General features: G+C 39.9%; 1 protein-coding gene across 3 annotated transcripts in view; it reads left to right on the top strand.

Moving 5' to 3' along the window:
* HELZ (helicase with zinc finger) overlaps positions 1-16,760 on the top strand; it is a 174,019-nt gene that overhangs the window by 24,491 nt on the left and 132,768 nt on the right. For all 3 annotated transcript variants that reach the window (XM_074388875.1, XM_010342501.3, XM_074388876.1), the window contains 3 exons: positions 2,214-2,441; positions 4,748-4,784; positions 15,958-16,082. In XM_074388875.1, the coding sequence (XP_074244976.1) occupies positions 2,232-2,441; positions 4,748-4,784; positions 15,958-16,082 (372 nt within the window). In that variant the 5' untranslated portion in view covers positions 2,214-2,231. The remainder of the gene's footprint in view (positions 1-2,213; positions 2,442-4,747; positions 4,785-15,957; positions 16,083-16,760) is intronic.

Genomic DNA, 16,760 nt, shown 5'->3' on the forward strand with positions numbered 1-16,760 from the left:
AACATCGCTGTAGTAATACAGACATTATTTTTGACTTTGATGAATAATTGATTTCACCCAAATCAATATAGGTTTGTATGAAAGGCATACATACCTACTATGACTTAAATATTTAAATCCCCTTCAACTAAACTCGGAGTTACAGTCTCCCAAAGGAAAGCTGAGAGAGTTTAAAGGGAAACCAGGTAAAGACCAAGGACACAGTACTCTTTTTTTTTGGCGGGGGCGGGGGGGTTATCTTAATAACACAGTTAGATTTCTTTTTTTATATTAAAAGTGTTAATTTAGGCTTGGTGCAGTGGCTGACTCCTATAATCCTAGCACTGGGAGGCTGAGGCAGGAGGATCACTTGAGCCCAGGAGTTTGAGACCAGCCTGGGTAACATAGGGAGACCCTGTCTCTATAAATACATACATACATACATACATACATACATACATACAATTTCACTGGACATGGTGGTACATGCCTGTAGTCCCTGCTACTTGAGATACTGCTTTAGGAGGATCACTTGAACCTGGCATGTCGAGGCTGCAGTAAGCAGTGATTGTGCCACTCCACTAGAGCCTGGGTAACAGAGTGAGACAGAAAAGTGTTAAAAATTCAAACTGAGAAAAGTAGAGAATATTATATTGTACCACATGTATAAATCATCAGTATTGAACAAATGCTGACAAATACTGTTGAAGTCCTTTTTGAACACTTCTGATCTCATTCCTTAGCTATTTCTACAGTTTTGGTAGACCACAAAGCTCAAAAGCTGAAGGGGCTTAGACAGATGTCTGTCATCTTGCCTCCTGCCTCTCCCTATGGGCTGCACTTTCCCCCCCTCATCTTGTACTGCAGTTTATTGGCAGCAGATGGCTACAGCACAGCTAGGAGGGGGCAGATCCCGTGTGTCATTATCAAAGCCAGGAAGGCTGGCAGAAAACATGTAGGCTGGAGGCAGGCAGAAGGGACAAAGAAGTACGGTGAGACCAGCTGGTTAAGGTGGAAGGTAGGGAAGAGCAGAAGAGAGAGAAGGTGGATGCAGGCATAAAAAGCAATCTGTAAATTGACAGAGATGGTCAGCAAAAGGGACTGTTGGGAGCAGTGTTGTTAATGTCAGGTCAAACGAGTTAGGTCTTCTCTGTCCAAATTTTCTGCTCCTGCCGTGAGTGATATAGCTGGGGGGAGAAACAATGTGTAAACTCCCACTATTTCTTACCTGGAGTATTTTAGTGATCTCTTAACTAATGGCAGTGCTTGCCATTTCTTCACTGTGGCAAGCCCGTGGTTTCTTCCACTTCTGACCAGTTCTTTATAGAGCTGGTAGGACTTATTCCTTCCTTAATGTAAAAACATTTCATCATGCTGCATTGCCTATGGAATAAAACCCTAGCTTCTTGTCGTGGCATTTGAGGTCATTCTGAGCCTCTCTTACTCCTCTAATGTACCTTGAGTTTAAGCTGTGTATTTTCTCCCCTTGGTGATTTCACTTGAACTCTTCTCTGAAAAACTCGCATTTGCCCTCCCTATCATCTGGGTGTTGAACTCCTTTTCACCTTTTCAATCAGCTCATGCCTTTAGGCAGATGGAGTAAGTCTTTTTTTGTAATTGTTCATTTGTGCTTTGCCTCTTTTGCTAGAATCTGAGTTTCTTGAAAGCAGTAATGACGTGCCTCATGTTTGCATTCATTGCTGCTAGCACAGGGCCTGGCCCTTGAGAAATGTTTGTTGAATTGAATTAATGGACAGTTCAAACAGTTCCAACCAGTTTTTAAATTGGTGGTTTGAAAGAATCCTGCATGGTATAGATTTTGGTTTTCTGCAGTCATGGTCATAGAACTGTGAGACTGAAATTAGGAAACTGAAATTTGGAGGTTTGGATGTAAAACGTTTCTGTCCGTTTGGTTAAAAAAGGGAATCCTTTATGGCTTCTTGTATACTTTGCAGTATTCACAGGCATGTTTCATTTATGAATTTGATATATTGTTGGTATGATCCTGGTTTATGATTGACATTTTGCCTGAATCTTAGTAAAGACTTCATACACTATCAAAGAGAAGTATAGATTTTCTAGCATCAATAGCTGCTGCTTAGCTGTGACCTTGATCAAAAGGCTAGCTGAGAGCATTCAGATAGATAATTAAGCCAGCTGAGATAGGAATGGGGCTAGAATTTATAATTAATAAGTTTTAAAAACCTTCTCTTGTTCTCTCTCCCTGTCTGTAGGATTTTTGTCCCTGAGTCATGGAAGACAGAAGAGCTGAAAAGTCATGTGAACAAGCATGTGAATCACTTAAGAGGCAGGACTATGAAATGGCCCTCAAGCACTGCACAGAGGCCCTTCTTTCTCTTGGCCAGTACTCCATGGCAGACTTCACAGGGCCTTGTCCATTGGAAATAGAACGCATCAAAATCGAGAGTCTTCTTTACAGAATTGCTTCATTTTTGCAACTGGTGAGTAAACACTGTCAATAAGCCAGTGCTGAACTATGTCAAATGGCCTTTTTCATTGAGTGGGGACTACACAAATAGCTAATTCTGGGCCAGAGAGATGTGAGTGAAGTGGCTGCTGATTGCTGAACATCTTTGATGGCAAGGTAACTATGCTTTTGAACCTTGAAAATTGTACTACTGTAGGGCATTTTGGATTATGTACTCACTCAACAAGTATTTATTGAGTATGTACTGTGTACTAGACACTGTTCTAGGTTCTTGTTATATATATTGATGAAAGAGAAAGATATCTTCTTTATGATACTTTTTCTAGTAGGGGAACAGAAAATAAACAATAGACATAAAAAATAAGCACCATAGATTGTTGAACTGTATGAAAAAAGGAGAACAGGGCAGGGGAGATTGGGGGTACTGGGGTTAGAGATGGGTTACAATTTTAAATAGAGTGATCATGGCAGGCCTTATTGAGAAGGTGATACCTGGAGGCAAGTGGGTGAGCCATGTGTAAATCTGGAGGAAGAGCATTGCAGGCAACGGAAACAGACCCAGCAGCAGAACATTGCCTGTTGTGCTTGAGGAACAGTTAGGAGTTAGTGTGGCCCGAGTAGAGTGCTCATGGTGGAGAGGTGGGAGGACTAAAGCCTGTGGGGCCTGCTGGCTTTCGGAAAGGATGTTAGTTTTTATTCTGTGTGAGCTGGGGAGTTATTGCAGGGCTTTGGGCAGAGGATTGGCGTGATCTAATTCAACAGGAATTGTTTGACTTTTGTGCGGAGAATAAACTATAAAGGGATAAGTGTTGATGCAAGGAGAGTAGGTTGGAGACTATTAGAATAATCCAGGATGGAGTGGCTCAGATCAAAGTGGTAGCAGTGGAGATAGTGACAAGTAGCTAGGTTCTGGTTTATACATTGAAAGTAGGAGCAATCAGGTTTCCTCATGTATTGAATGCAGGGAATGAGGGGGAGCAGTTGCAGTTACTTACCTTGATTCTTTTAGTTTGAGCAATTGGAAGAATGGTGTTTCCTTCAACTGGGGTTAGAAGGCTACAGCTGGGGAGGAGGTTTTGTGGGGGAAGGTGGGAGTTCAGTTTTGGACATACCAAGTTTGAGATGTCATTCAGACACCCAGCTGAAGACGCTGAGTAAGCTGTCTGATACACACTTATGGACTTTGGGAAAGAGCGTCATTGAAGAGTGCGGGACAGAAGGGCTGTATGATGTCTCGAGCCTGCGTAGAATCACCGAGGGAATGAGTGTCATAGAGAAGAGGCGAGGACTGAGGGCTGAGTCTTGGGCTGCTACAGTGTCAAGAGGTTGAGGAGCAGAGCAGGAACCAGCAAAGCTCTTTAGAGCAACCATGAGGAAAGGGGAAAGTGTGAGTAAGGAGTCCTGGTAGCTGCGTGAAGGAAGGAAGTATGTCCAAGTGAGAAGATGTTGAATGGTATCAGCTGCCAATAAAGCCGTGAGATTGTGTCTGAGTGGGGACATGTGAATCCGTGTGGGTCCATGTGGATGCAGTGGAGGTCACTGGTGATCTCATGAGAGTGGCTTCCTTGGAGTAGTGTGTAAAAGTCTGCTTAAAAGAGTGCTTAGGAGAGAATCGGGGAAAGGAATTGAAATACATTAACATAGACAACTCTTGAGGAGTTTTGCCATGAAGAGACACCAAAGAAAAAAAAAGAGAAAGGAAAAGCAAACAGAAAAGAAAAAGGAATGGTAGCTAGTGGGAGAGGGAAAGTCAATGGAAATATTTTTTTAGATTGGTGCAATAACTGTATTTCTGTATAGAAATTAACCAGTCAAAGGCAAGAAATTGATGTAGGACAAGTCGAGGAGGTTTGCTCGAGTGCTGCGCCTGAGTAGGCGGCTGAGCGGATCTGCACAGGCGTGGGTTGGCTTCGGAAAGGAGCACGGGAGCACGTCTGCTAACAGGTAGAAGGAAGACAGAGTGTATGCTGGGAAGTGGGTAGACAGGGTGGTGACAGTCTGAAAATTTTCTTCCGTGGCTTCAGTTTTCTCAGTAAAGCCGTTGGCTGAGAAGGAGGTGCTGGTGAGAAGGAGGTGCTGGTGAGCTGGAGAAGGTGAGAAGTAGGGGTGGAAGTCCACGGACTAGGAAGTAAACTATGATGTTTATTTGTAGAATGCCCTGTAATCCTCAGAGAGCACATGTGTTAGCTTTGCTCTGTGAATATTAAGTTTACATTAATAATTAAACTTTGAAACAAAGCCAAGTTTCCCTTTGATAACACCTCTGTTAAAAGCAGCTCTTGAACTACTTAATTTTTTCTTGTATCTTTTATTTTGCAGAAAAACTATGTGCAAGCTGATGAAGATTGTAGACATGGTATGTTTAAAAATGGGACTCTTTTCAGTTATTCAATTGAGTAATGTTTAAGGTTTGTTTTTTTTTTTTTTCCTGGCTAATTTCAAAAGTGATGATAATATTTAAAAAACCCACCTTACTGTGGTGGCTAGTGACTGATTTGAACGATGACATTTCTGCTAAGCTGGGTGTACCTGTGAATATTGCTGTTACTCGTGAATGTTTAAGTTCTTACATTGATAATGTGTCCTTTTAAACTTTGTGTGAATAGTTCTAGTCCATAAGGGCCAAAGTTTAAGAAACATAACTCACATTGAATAAAATGTTGAGCTCAACTAGATACATTGAAAGGATGGGCCTGTCCCTCTGAAAATGCCTTTCCTTCTTGATCAGAAGATCTTCCTTAAAGAGGAGATGAACTAGAATGCTTTTTAATGATTTTTCCTTTTTTTTTTTTCCTCCTGCTCTCTCTGAGACAGAGTCTTGCTCTGTCTCCCAGGCTGGAGTGGGGTGGGGTGATCATGGCTCACTGTATCCTTTACCTCTTAGGCCCAAGCAGTCCTCCTGCCTCAGCCTCCCAGGTAGTTGGGACTACAGGCGTGCACCACCACACCCAGCTGATGTTTGTATTTTTTGTAGAAATGAGTTCACCATGTTGCCCAGACTGGTCTTTTACTTCTGGGCTTAAGGGATCTGCCCACCTTGGCCTCCCAAAGTGCCGGGATTACAGGTATGAGCCACCACGCCTGGCCTCCTATTTCAGACAGGAAATTGAGATTAATAAGATTCTTGCTCTTTGAGTACTTCTCAGAATTCTTTTCTTTTGGTTGTTGCTGTTTGCTAGAATGACTCTAGGAGTGTGTGGGAGAAGAGTTAACTATACATTCTCATACACATTTGGTGGAATTGTTTGCAGAGCTCAGTGATTTGAATAATACAGTGTTTCATTTATCCAGAATTTGAGGATAGTGGTGCTGAGGTATTTCGCATGAGTTAATTTTTTTTTTTTCTGCTTACCCCTTTGTTTCAACACTTTAAAAAGTATTAGACTGGGCCCGCTGGCTCACGCCTGTAATCCCGGCATTTTGAGAGGCCAAGGCAGGTGGATTACTTGACGTCAGGAGTTTGAAACCAGCCTGGCCAGCATGGTGAAACCCTGTCTCTACTAAAAATTCAAAAATTAGCCAGGTGTGGTGGTGTGTGCCTGTAGTCCCAGCTACTTGGGAGGCTGAGGCAGGAGAATCGCTTAAACCTGAGAGGCAGAGGCTGCAGTAGGCCAAGATTGCACTACTGCACTTCACCCTGGGGGAAAGAATGAGACTCTGTCTCAAAAAAAAAAAAAAAAAAAAAAAAAAGAGTATTAACTATGTTTGCTATAAACCTTACGAAACTATATTACATACTCTTGTGGCCATTGAACATAATTTAACCATTCATTAAAGATTCAGTGACCTCTTTGTGAACCTCATTTCATGGAATTATATGCTTTGGGAGTTAACTAGAAATTAAGAGATATCTAGTACAATTTTGCTTTAAAAAAATCCCTGCTATCTATGGGAATTTAAAAATTACAATGAGCAAACAGTAGTAAGTCAAATAATACGGAGGAATATGAAGCGAATAATTTCTCCTTCCCCCATCTGAAGAAATCATTGTTATTAGTTTGTCGTATGAGAAAGGCCTTCTTCCATGCCTTTCTCTGTAGTGACAAACACAGATGCTTATAATACATAAAGAGGTTTTTCCTTTAAAAATTAAAGTTATAATGTGATCATCACCTAGCACCTTGCTTTCTTACTTGTCAATATATCATGAATATTGTTCTAAATTTATATACTGGCTCCAATTCCTACTTAATATTCCATGGTGTGGATATGCTGCTATTTATTCAACCATTCCCATATTGATGGGCTTTCAGGTGGTTCTGGTTTTCTGGTTTGTCATTATAAACCATCCTGTAATAAAATGTTCTTTCTTATTGTTGCCTTTTTTTCTGTAGGATAGTCTTAAAAATTGGATTTCTGGGTTAAGGAGTACATATACTTAATAATAATTTTAATAGACACTGTCAGATTACTTTCAGATGCACACACCCACAGTGATATTAGAGACTGCCCAGTCTCTGTCATCTGTCATTGAAACCTCTCAGTGTTGAAATTTTGCCAATCTCATGTGTCAGAAATACTTCCTCTTTCTTCAGTTTTCATTGCCCTGAGTACTGGTGAAATTGATGCAGTCTTGTTATTTTGGAGATGTACAAACAAAAGTCTTAGAAAGTTCAATGACTTATGAAAAGTCATACAAAGATAAATGCTGAAGGAGCATATGGACAAATGGTGCATTATTCTGTTAATTGTTTTCCTTAGCATTTTAAAATTAGGTGTTATTTCACAACTTTTGAATCACTAAAATATAAGTTTAACCAATGCCTAAGATAAAGTTGTTGTCGTGAAATGAGTATATTCTTGTGGTGTTGGTAGAGTATGGAATGGAATGCAGCTTGGTAATATATTCACACCCTTTGACCCACTAATCTCATTTCTGGGATACTATCCTAAGTAAATAATCCAAAAGAGAGAAAAAAAATGTATGCAGAGTGGTGTTCCTTGCATTGCTGTGTGTAAAAGTGAAAAATAGGTTAGCTTGCAATAAGGAAGGATTTCATTAATTACAGTCTACACATTCCTTGTTCCCCTTTATGTGATAAGAACTTGGAAAATGGTCATTTTTTAATAAATGCAAAAGCAGTATATATAAAAGTCCTTTATTTGAAATAGACATTTGGAAAGATTGGCCAGTATTATACATGTATATTGGTAGTTGTAGAATTCTGCTATTACATGTAATTTTTGTCTTTTTAACTTTTAGTAACATTATTTTTGTGTAAAATGAAATACTATGGTTAGACAGGAATAAAAAGCAAGATGAGAACCTCAGTGTCTATTATAGTATTTTGTAATGCTAAGATGCTTCCGGGGATTGCTATGAATATGCGTATCTTAAGCAGCCCAGACCGTTGACTTCTTATACAGTTGTAGTCCTTTTTTTTTTTTTCTTTTTTTTTCTTTTGAGACAGCATTTTGCACTATCACCCAGGCTGGAGTGCAGTGGTACAATCTTGGCTCACTGCAACCTCCACCTCCTGGGTTCAGGCGATTCTCCTGCTTCAGCCTCCCCAATAGCTGGGATTACAGGCACCTGCCATCACGCCCGGCTAATTTTTGTATTTTTGTAGAGATGGGGTTTCACCATGTTGGCCAGGCTGGTTTTGAACTCCTGACCTCAAGTGATCCACCCGCCTTGGCCTTACAGTGTAGTCTTGATGTCTGTTCTCTTACTGTCAGGCTATCAGTTTGCTTTCCTTGCAACTCTCAACATGCCTCATTGCAGCTACTCTCCCTTCTCCATTTGCAGCTTCTGACCTACTGTGGATTAGGAAATTGCACTAGTACTCTTCATCATGGAATTAAAAAACAGTCTTTCCCTTTCCTTCTCCTTTCCCCCTTCACTGTTCCCTCTTCTCCTTTCTCCATTCCCCCTTCCGTCTTTTCCATTCCCTTCCCCCTTCCCTTCTTCTTTGAGACTGAGTTTCACTCTGTTACTTAGGCTGGAGTGCAGTGGCGCAATCTCGGCTCACTGCAGTCTTTACCTCCTGGGCTCAAGCAATTCTGCCTCAGCCTCCTGAGTAAGGATTATAGGCTTCTACTACCATGCCCAGCTAACGTTTGTATTTTTAGTAGAGACGGAGTTTCACCATGTTGGCCAGGCCGGTCTCAAACTCCTAACCTCAAGTGATCCGCCTGCCTCAGCCTCCCAAAGTATTGGGATTTACGGTGTGAGCTGCTGTGCCCGGCCCATTATTTCTTTCTTATTATGAAAAATATAAGACATACAGGAAAGTAGAGGAAATGATATAATAAACATTCATTTTCTCAAAGCTATGATTGAACAACTAATGTTTTGCCATATTTATTTTTTCGGAAATAATGAAGAATAATTAAAGACATCATAACATTTACCCCTAAATACTTCAGTATGCCTATCTAAAAAATAAAACCAAGACTGCATAACCAAAATATTGTTATTAACATAATAGAATTGATGTAATTCCCTAATAATTCCCTAACCTATCCAAAGTCCAGTCCATAATCAGATTTACCTGTTTTTCTATCCTCAGTGTTTTTTTTTTTTTTTAATGGCTGATTTGTTTAAATGAGGAACTCATTTAAGGTTATAAAATTTTAAAGTTGGAATTCTGCTTCAATAAGAGTAAATAGACTCTGAGTTAGGACTCAAGAGCATCGTTTTAAGTTCCTGGGTTTCAGTTCCAAGTTCATTGTTGTATTCTGGATAGTGATGGTTGCCAAGCCAGCAACCACTGGATAAGTAAGATAGTTAAGTCACTTTTGATTATCTGAACATCAATTGTATTTGGGATAACACAGAAACTTTCATGAAATAATGGTTCTATTTTTGCCTTTGAAATAGTCATTATATAGGAGACTTAAAATTTTTTACACTAAAAAAATGAATGAGGTAAATGGAGAAAGTAAAATCAAAAGAAAGTAATCTCATCAACTAAGAGTATTGTACCATTTGTAATATGTAGGTTAAACTTAGTCATCATAAACATCAACGAAAGTTTTTTATGAGGCTGTGAGATTTGTAAACCCTAGCTGAGAGTTTTTTTTTTTTTTTTGAGACGGAGATTCACTCTTGTTACCCAGGCTGGAGTGCAATGGTGCGATCTCGACTCACTGCAACCTCCGCCTCCTGGGTTCAGGCAATTCTCCTGCCTCAGCCTCCTGAGTAGCTGGGATTACAGGCACGTGCCACCATGCCCAGCTAATTTTTTGTATTTTTAGTAGAGACGGGGTTTCACCATGTTGTCCAGGATGGTCTCGATCTCTTGACCTCGTGATCCACCGGCCTCGGCCTCCCAAAGTGCTGAGATTACAGGCTTGAGCCACCGCGCCCGGCCTTGAGAGTTTTGTTAATGTAAGAAATAATTGTTACAAACGAAGGGGCTTGGGTCACCTATTGATGTTTATTATTGTGATACTTGGTCTGTGAAGTAAATGATTCAGTAGTCAGCAACCCCTGTTAAAGACGCTGACTGTTAGAAAAGGCAAATTGAAACTTCTACACTCTCTCTGGGGGAAGAAGTGATATCTGTAACAACCTTTCTTCTCAGAAGAATTTATTTGTTTATTTGGAGATGCCATGTCATGGTGTTACCTGGGCTGGAGTACAGTGAGATTATAGCTCACTACAGCCTTGGCATCTGTGCTCAAGTGATCCTCCCGCATTAGCCTCCCCAGTAGCTAGGACGAGGGAGTGTGTGCCAGCGTGCTTGATTCATTTTTGTTTTGTGTTTTTTTTGTAGAGATGGGGTTTCGCTTTGTTGCCCAGGCTGCTCTTGAGTGATCCAGGCTTCAAGCGACCCTTTTGCCTCATCCTCCCAAAGTGCTGTGATTATATAGGTGTGAGCCTTTGCACCTGGCCCTCAGAAGAGTTTTAATTAAATAGTTTCCATGGTAATTAAACATTTTTTTTTGAAAAAATATTTAGTGAATAGGATAATGTTATTTATTTAGAATTATCTCAGAGTTGGGCCCTCTGATATATGTTATTTAGTCAAATTGTATTATCATTCCAGTTTTACAGATGAGCAAACAGACTTTGTGAAATTAAGTTACTTGCTTAAGAGTGCAGAGCCAGTCCAGAGTGGAACTGTCGTTTTGAACTGAAGTCCTTCTGATCTGAAAGGGCATGCTGCTTCTCTTTATTCTCAACTACTACTTGTGTATGTTTCAGCGTTTTGCAGACGTTTTCATCTCCTTTAGCGTAACAGACTTGGAAAACAGGCACAAAAAGAGCCGTATTAAATTAAGCCTCAGGATCACTTAAATAATTATAATATTAGTGTGGTGGACACAAGAATTTCAGTATTTAAGCTCCTGAGTTCTTCTATACAGTGTGTGTGTGTTTTTTTAATTACCCAGGCTTTTAAAATAGGGATGCATTTCAACAACATCTCTCCCTCCCTCCCTCCCTCTCTCCCTCCCTCTCTCTCTCTCTCTCTCCCCCCCTCTCTCCCTCCCCCCCCTCCCTCCTTCCCTCCTTCCCTTCCTCCTTCCCTCCTTCCCTCCTTCCCTCCTTCCCTCCTTCCTTCCTTCCTTCCTTCCCTCCTTCATTCCTTTTGGGATGGAGTCTCACTGTCACCCAGGCTGGAATACAATGGTGTGATCACAGCTAACCTCAACTTTGCCAACCTTCTGGATCTCAGGTGATCCTCCCACCCCAGCTTCCCAAGTAACTGGGACTACAGGCATGTGCCACCACAACTAGCTAATTTTTGTATTATTTATTTTTTTGTAGAAATGGTGTCTTGCCATGTTGTCCAGGCTGGTCTTGAACTACTGAGCTCAAGCAGTCCTCCTCCTCAGCCTCCCAAAGTGTTGGGATTACAGATGTGAGCCACTGCACCCAGCCTCAACAACATGTCTTAATTCATTGTTTGTTAGATCCAGTTACATTAACTGTTTTTTTAAAAAAATAATATATGTGAGCACTTTATTTATTTTAAACTCTTTATTCTGAAATAATTATAGGTTTATAGGAAGTGGTAAAAATAGTACAGAGGGGTCCCATGTACCCTTCACTGAACATCTTACGTAACTCTAGCTCCAAATCAAAACCAGGAAATTGACATTACTACAGGAGTGTGTGTATTCGATGCCATTTGATCATGTGTGGATTGATTTAACCACCAACACAATTAAGATCCAGAGCTTCTCCATCATCGTGAACATCTCCCTTTGCTGCCTCCTGCCCTTTACACTTTTTTTTTAAAAAAACCTTCTGTTTTTGTTGTTTCTTTCTCAGGAAGTGTACTACTCCTTTACAGTCACACTCACCCACCCTTCCCTACTACCATTCCTAACCCTTGGCAACCACTAATCTGTTCTTCATCTCTCTAATGTTGCCACTTTGAGAATGTTATAGAAATGGAATCAAATAGCATATGACCTTTTCAATGGCTTTTTTCACTCACCATGATCCTCTTGAGATTCATCCATGCTGCTTGTTTTGTTTTTTTTTTTTTTTGAGACAGAGTCTTGCTCTGTCGCCCAGGCTGGAATGCAGTGGGGTGATCTCAGCTCACTGCACCCTCTGCCTCCTGGGTACAAGCAATCAGCCTTCCAAGAAGCTAGGGTTACGGGCATGTGCCACTATGTCTGGCTAATTTTTGTATTTGTGGTAAGACAGGGTTTTGCCATGTTGATCAGGCTGGTCTCAAACTCCTGGCCTCAGGTGATCTTCATGATTCAGCCTCCCAAAGTGCTGGGATTACAGGCTTGGCCTTTATTTTCATTTTAAATTCAGTTCCTGAAGTGTTAGTTCTGAGAGCATGATTACATCTAAGCAATGAGTCATTTTATTTAATTACTGACTAAAGGATTTAGTTTATATAGTAATGAAAAAAATTTTCAGGAAAGTTTTTGGAAAAAATACCTTGATTAGGCTAAGCTCTTTAGTAAAACACTTCAGAAATAACTAAGGATTTGGTAAAAGAAGTAACCTAGAACAGTAGTGTGGTGACACGTGCCTGTAATCCCAGCTACTGGAGAGGCTGAAGTGGGAGAATTGCTTGAACCGGGGAGGAGGTGGTTGTAGTGAGCGGAAATCATGCCACTGCACTCCCGCCTGGGTGACAGAGTGAGACTCCATCTCAAAAAAAAAAAAAAAAAAAAAGAAAGGGCCGGACACGGTGATTTACACTACCTGTAATCCCAGCACTTTGGGAGGCCAAAGCAGGTGGATCATCTGAGGTCAGGAGTTTGAGACCAACCTGACCAACACGGAGAAACCCTGTCTCTACTAAAAATACAGAATTAGCTGGGCGTGATGGCGTATTCCTGTAATCCCAGCTACTCGAGAGGCTGAGGCAGGAGAATTGCTTGAACCTAGGAGGCGGAGATTGCAGTGAACTGAGATTAAACCATTGCACTCCATCCTGGGCAACAAAGAGAAGAAATAACCTAGTATGGCCATATTACTGAAGACAATAGAGAATAATGAGCATTTACAATAAGCTTGTTTTAAGATTACTTTCCTTATTGTAGGTAATTGTTTACAAGCAAGGGAATTGCATCTTAATTGTTAATCCTTGCCTTGTGATAGCCAGAGGCTGTTGAACCCCAACAAAGACAGATTTTGCTGAAACAGTTGAATGGAATATTACTCCTTTAAGATTACTCAGTTTCTAGTCCAAAACATTCTAAGTAAGAGGTATTTCAAGTGTTAGAAAATATCACAAAAAGTTATGAGTGAAAGCGGGTGGAGACTTGGATGCAGATATACAGTAAGCTGACAGAAGTCCTGCTTTGTACCTCCTAGTGAATGGAGAGGAACAATTCAGTGTGAGAACAGTTACGTGCTCACAGTAGAATCTCCCACATAGTTGATGGGAAGGAGCTGTAACTTTTTTATAGTTGTTCAGGATTAGATTGTTAATGGCATCTCTTCTGGCAAGGTCAATTATTATAGCTAAGACAAGTTTAATAATACAATAGGCCATACATTTTATTTTTCCCAAGCCTTTTCAGGATAATAAAGAAAATAAGGAGCTAGATTGGCAGCATTACAGTTTAATTTTGTTATATGATACAGTAGCAGGAGAGGTTTTTATCTGTAATTATTGACCATTTGTATGCCATAGTTTTTCAATGGGATCCTCCCATACATAAATCGACCTGCATGTAAGGAAAACCGGAAGAAAGTGTATCAGTACTGCATCTTGTCTGAAAAAGAGACAGAAAAAAGGAGAACATAAATGTGACAAATATTAAGATATTCTTATAGCAATGTAATGGGAGAAACTTGGCAAAATGAAATTCAGCGAATACCTCGTACAAAACCAAAGATCTGTGAAATGTGTTTTTAAAATATGATGTGATTTAATACTCTTTAAGTATGACATCGTCATATGAGGTTGAAATATTCTTAGACTTTTTCATTCCCCCAAACATTTTTCAGCTCTTGACAACTAGTTTCTTAATATCCTAGTTACTAAAAATGAACTAGGATATTTCCTCAGCAGTGCCCAGTACTGCTGTAAAATTTTTAGAAGGGGAAGGTAATATGTAGGGAACTCTTATACAGGAGACTGCTAGATAGTTTTATAATTAGCATAATTAATCTTTACCACAACCTTATGAAGTTGCTACTGTCACCTCCATTTTATAGGGGAGGAAACAGGGTTAGCAGTCCAACTAATCTATACCTTAGTAGGAGTGTCATTTTTCTTCAGAATAATTTTTTTTTTTTTGAGACAGAGTTTCACTGTTGTCTGCCCAAGCTGGAGTGCAATGGTGTGATCTCGGCTTACTGCAACCTCTGCCTCCTGGGTTCAAGCGATTCTCCTGCCTCAGCCTCTTGAGTAGCTGGGATGACACGTGCCTGCCAGCATGCCCGCTAATTTTTGTATTTTCAGTAGAGATGGGGTTTTACCATGTTGGCCAGGTTGGTCTGAACTCCTGATCTCAGATGATCTGCCTGCCTCGGCTTCCCAAAATGCTGGGATTACAGGTGTCAACCACCATGCCTGGCAAGAGTATTTTACTTGTATTATCTCATTTAATCTTTAACGGCAAATTTATACATGTTTCTTTTTTATAGATGGCCACACTGAGGGTCAGATAAAGTAACTTGCCCAACATCAGATTTGAATAGTTTTAGGAATAGTAAGATCTGAGCGAGATGAATACTTACCTTGGAACTCTACAAGACACTCCAGACATTCTTAATGATACCTTATTGGAGTATTTCACTTAATTGGAACTATCTAGTAACTTGAGAAGATGCATGATCTGTAATATGGATGAATTGAAACAGCAGGTTTGCCTAAACCAAAAATAATTGAGTAAAACCCTGTTAAATACAGAAAGACTGCAACTTTCAGTTTAGTAATCTGATTCAATAAAGGATATATGTAAAATGTTTTTATTACAGCATTATTTTTAATAGTTCATAATTGGAATTATCTTGCAAAGGAAGTGTTAAATTGATGTATCTACTTGATAGAACATTATATAGCCAAAAAAATGATAAATATAAGCACTCTGATCACGTGGAAAATACTGAACATGCTGAGGGCAAAAAACAATACAAACTTAAGTTGGCATCAGTTACAGTCATGTAAAAATTATGTGAATATTGATCAGAATTGGAGAAAATGAATAAATGAAAACTGAGTGGTGAGATTGTGATGAACTTTTATGTGGAATGTTACTAGTTTTATAATGTTTGTGAAATAAAAATCAATATGAGAAGATATATTCATAACAACAAAAATATATTATTAACAGATCTAGTGGGCTTTAAATATATGGTATGTTATATTGTATTTCAAATATTTCCTTGGAAATAATTAAAATAATTTTTAAAATATTTTCTTTCAGCAAATTATTTTCTTGCAGAGGAAGCTAAAGTATGTACAAACTAATAATAGAATCTTGGACTTAGCAATGCAGAGAAGGATCCAGATTGCTCTACCAGTTGAACCATTAGCAGTTGCTATGAGAAATCATCTCAAATGACATGGCATAAAACTGAATATATTCTGTTTCGTTAGAAATATGATCCTCATGATTGTATTGGTTAAATCTGCAAACTGTTGCAAACACTTTGGGTAGTATTTTCTGTGGCCACTAGACAGTTGGATTCTTAGTAAATCTTGTTGGATTAGATAAAGACTAATTCTTAATTGCTTAGGAATATCTGGTTGAGATTTGCAGTGTCTATTCTTACTCATTTTAATGGCACCTGGTTTTATGCTACTGTAAACAACTTGAGAACTTTATTCAGCTAAGTCTGTAATTTAAAAACCCTCATTCACCCAGAATTCACAGCTTGAACAATATTTTCCCCTCAAGAGCTTTAGGATTGATTCTCCTTGTGATTTTGATCTCAACTGGTTGTAAGTTCGGTATGTTCATGGCTACAGGTTTTTTCTTGTCCTTATATGCCTGTTTTAGACAGTACAGAAACACCACTGCTTCCCTCTAGTGTTTGAAGTTACTTTTTTAGGATATAAAATGCCATGCATGTGATAGTGTGTTAATATTATAATCAAGAAAAATGTGTATTAAATGCCATGTGGTTAATTATGGCTATTCTTTCATGGCAGTGCTGGGAGAAGGACTGGCTAAGGGAGATGATGCCTTCCGGGCAGTGCTTTGCTGCATGCAGCTGAAAGGGAAGCTCCAACCTGTATCCACCATTCTCGCCAAGTCACTGACAGGAGAGTCCCTGGTATGATGATAAGCTCTAATTTTGAATGCCTGAAAACAAATTTTTATTTGATTTCTTAGGTATATTGTGGGGAAAAATGTATTTTTTTTCCTCTTAGTTATTCCTATCAGAAGGCAAAATTCATGAGGATCTTGAGACAAGGTCTCGGTCTGTTGCCTAGGCTGAGTGAAGTGGTGTGATCACGGCTCACTGCAGCCTTAACCTCCTGGGCTCCAGCAATCCTCTTGCCTCAGCCTCCTGAGTAGCTGGGACTACAGATATGCACCACCATCCCTGCTAATTTTTGATTTTTTTTAGAAACAAGGTCTTACCATGTTGCCCAGGCTGGTTTTGAACTCCTGGGCTCAAGTGATCTTCTCTTCTTGGCCTTCCGAAGTGCTGGGATTACAGGCATGTACCACCATGCTCGGCTAATTTTGTATTTGTAGTAGAGATGGAGTTTCTCGGTGTTGGTCAGGCTGGTCTCAGACTCCCGACCTCAAGTGATCCACCCACCTCAGCCTCCTAAACTGCTGGGATTACAGATGTGAGCCACTGCACCTGGCCAGCATTTAATTTTTTTTAAGTGACGGGATCTTGCTGTATTGTTGAGGCTGGAGTGCATTGGCTAGTCATGGGGTGATCATAGTGCACTACAGCTTTGAACTCTTCTGCTCAAGTGACTTAGTTTAAACCTCC

The sequence above is a fragment of the Saimiri boliviensis genome, chromosome 17 (genome assembly GCF_048565385.1).
Source record: "Saimiri boliviensis isolate mSaiBol1 chromosome 17, mSaiBol1.pri, whole genome shotgun sequence".
Lineage (NCBI taxonomy): Eukaryota > Metazoa > Chordata > Mammalia > Primates > Cebidae > Saimiri > Saimiri boliviensis.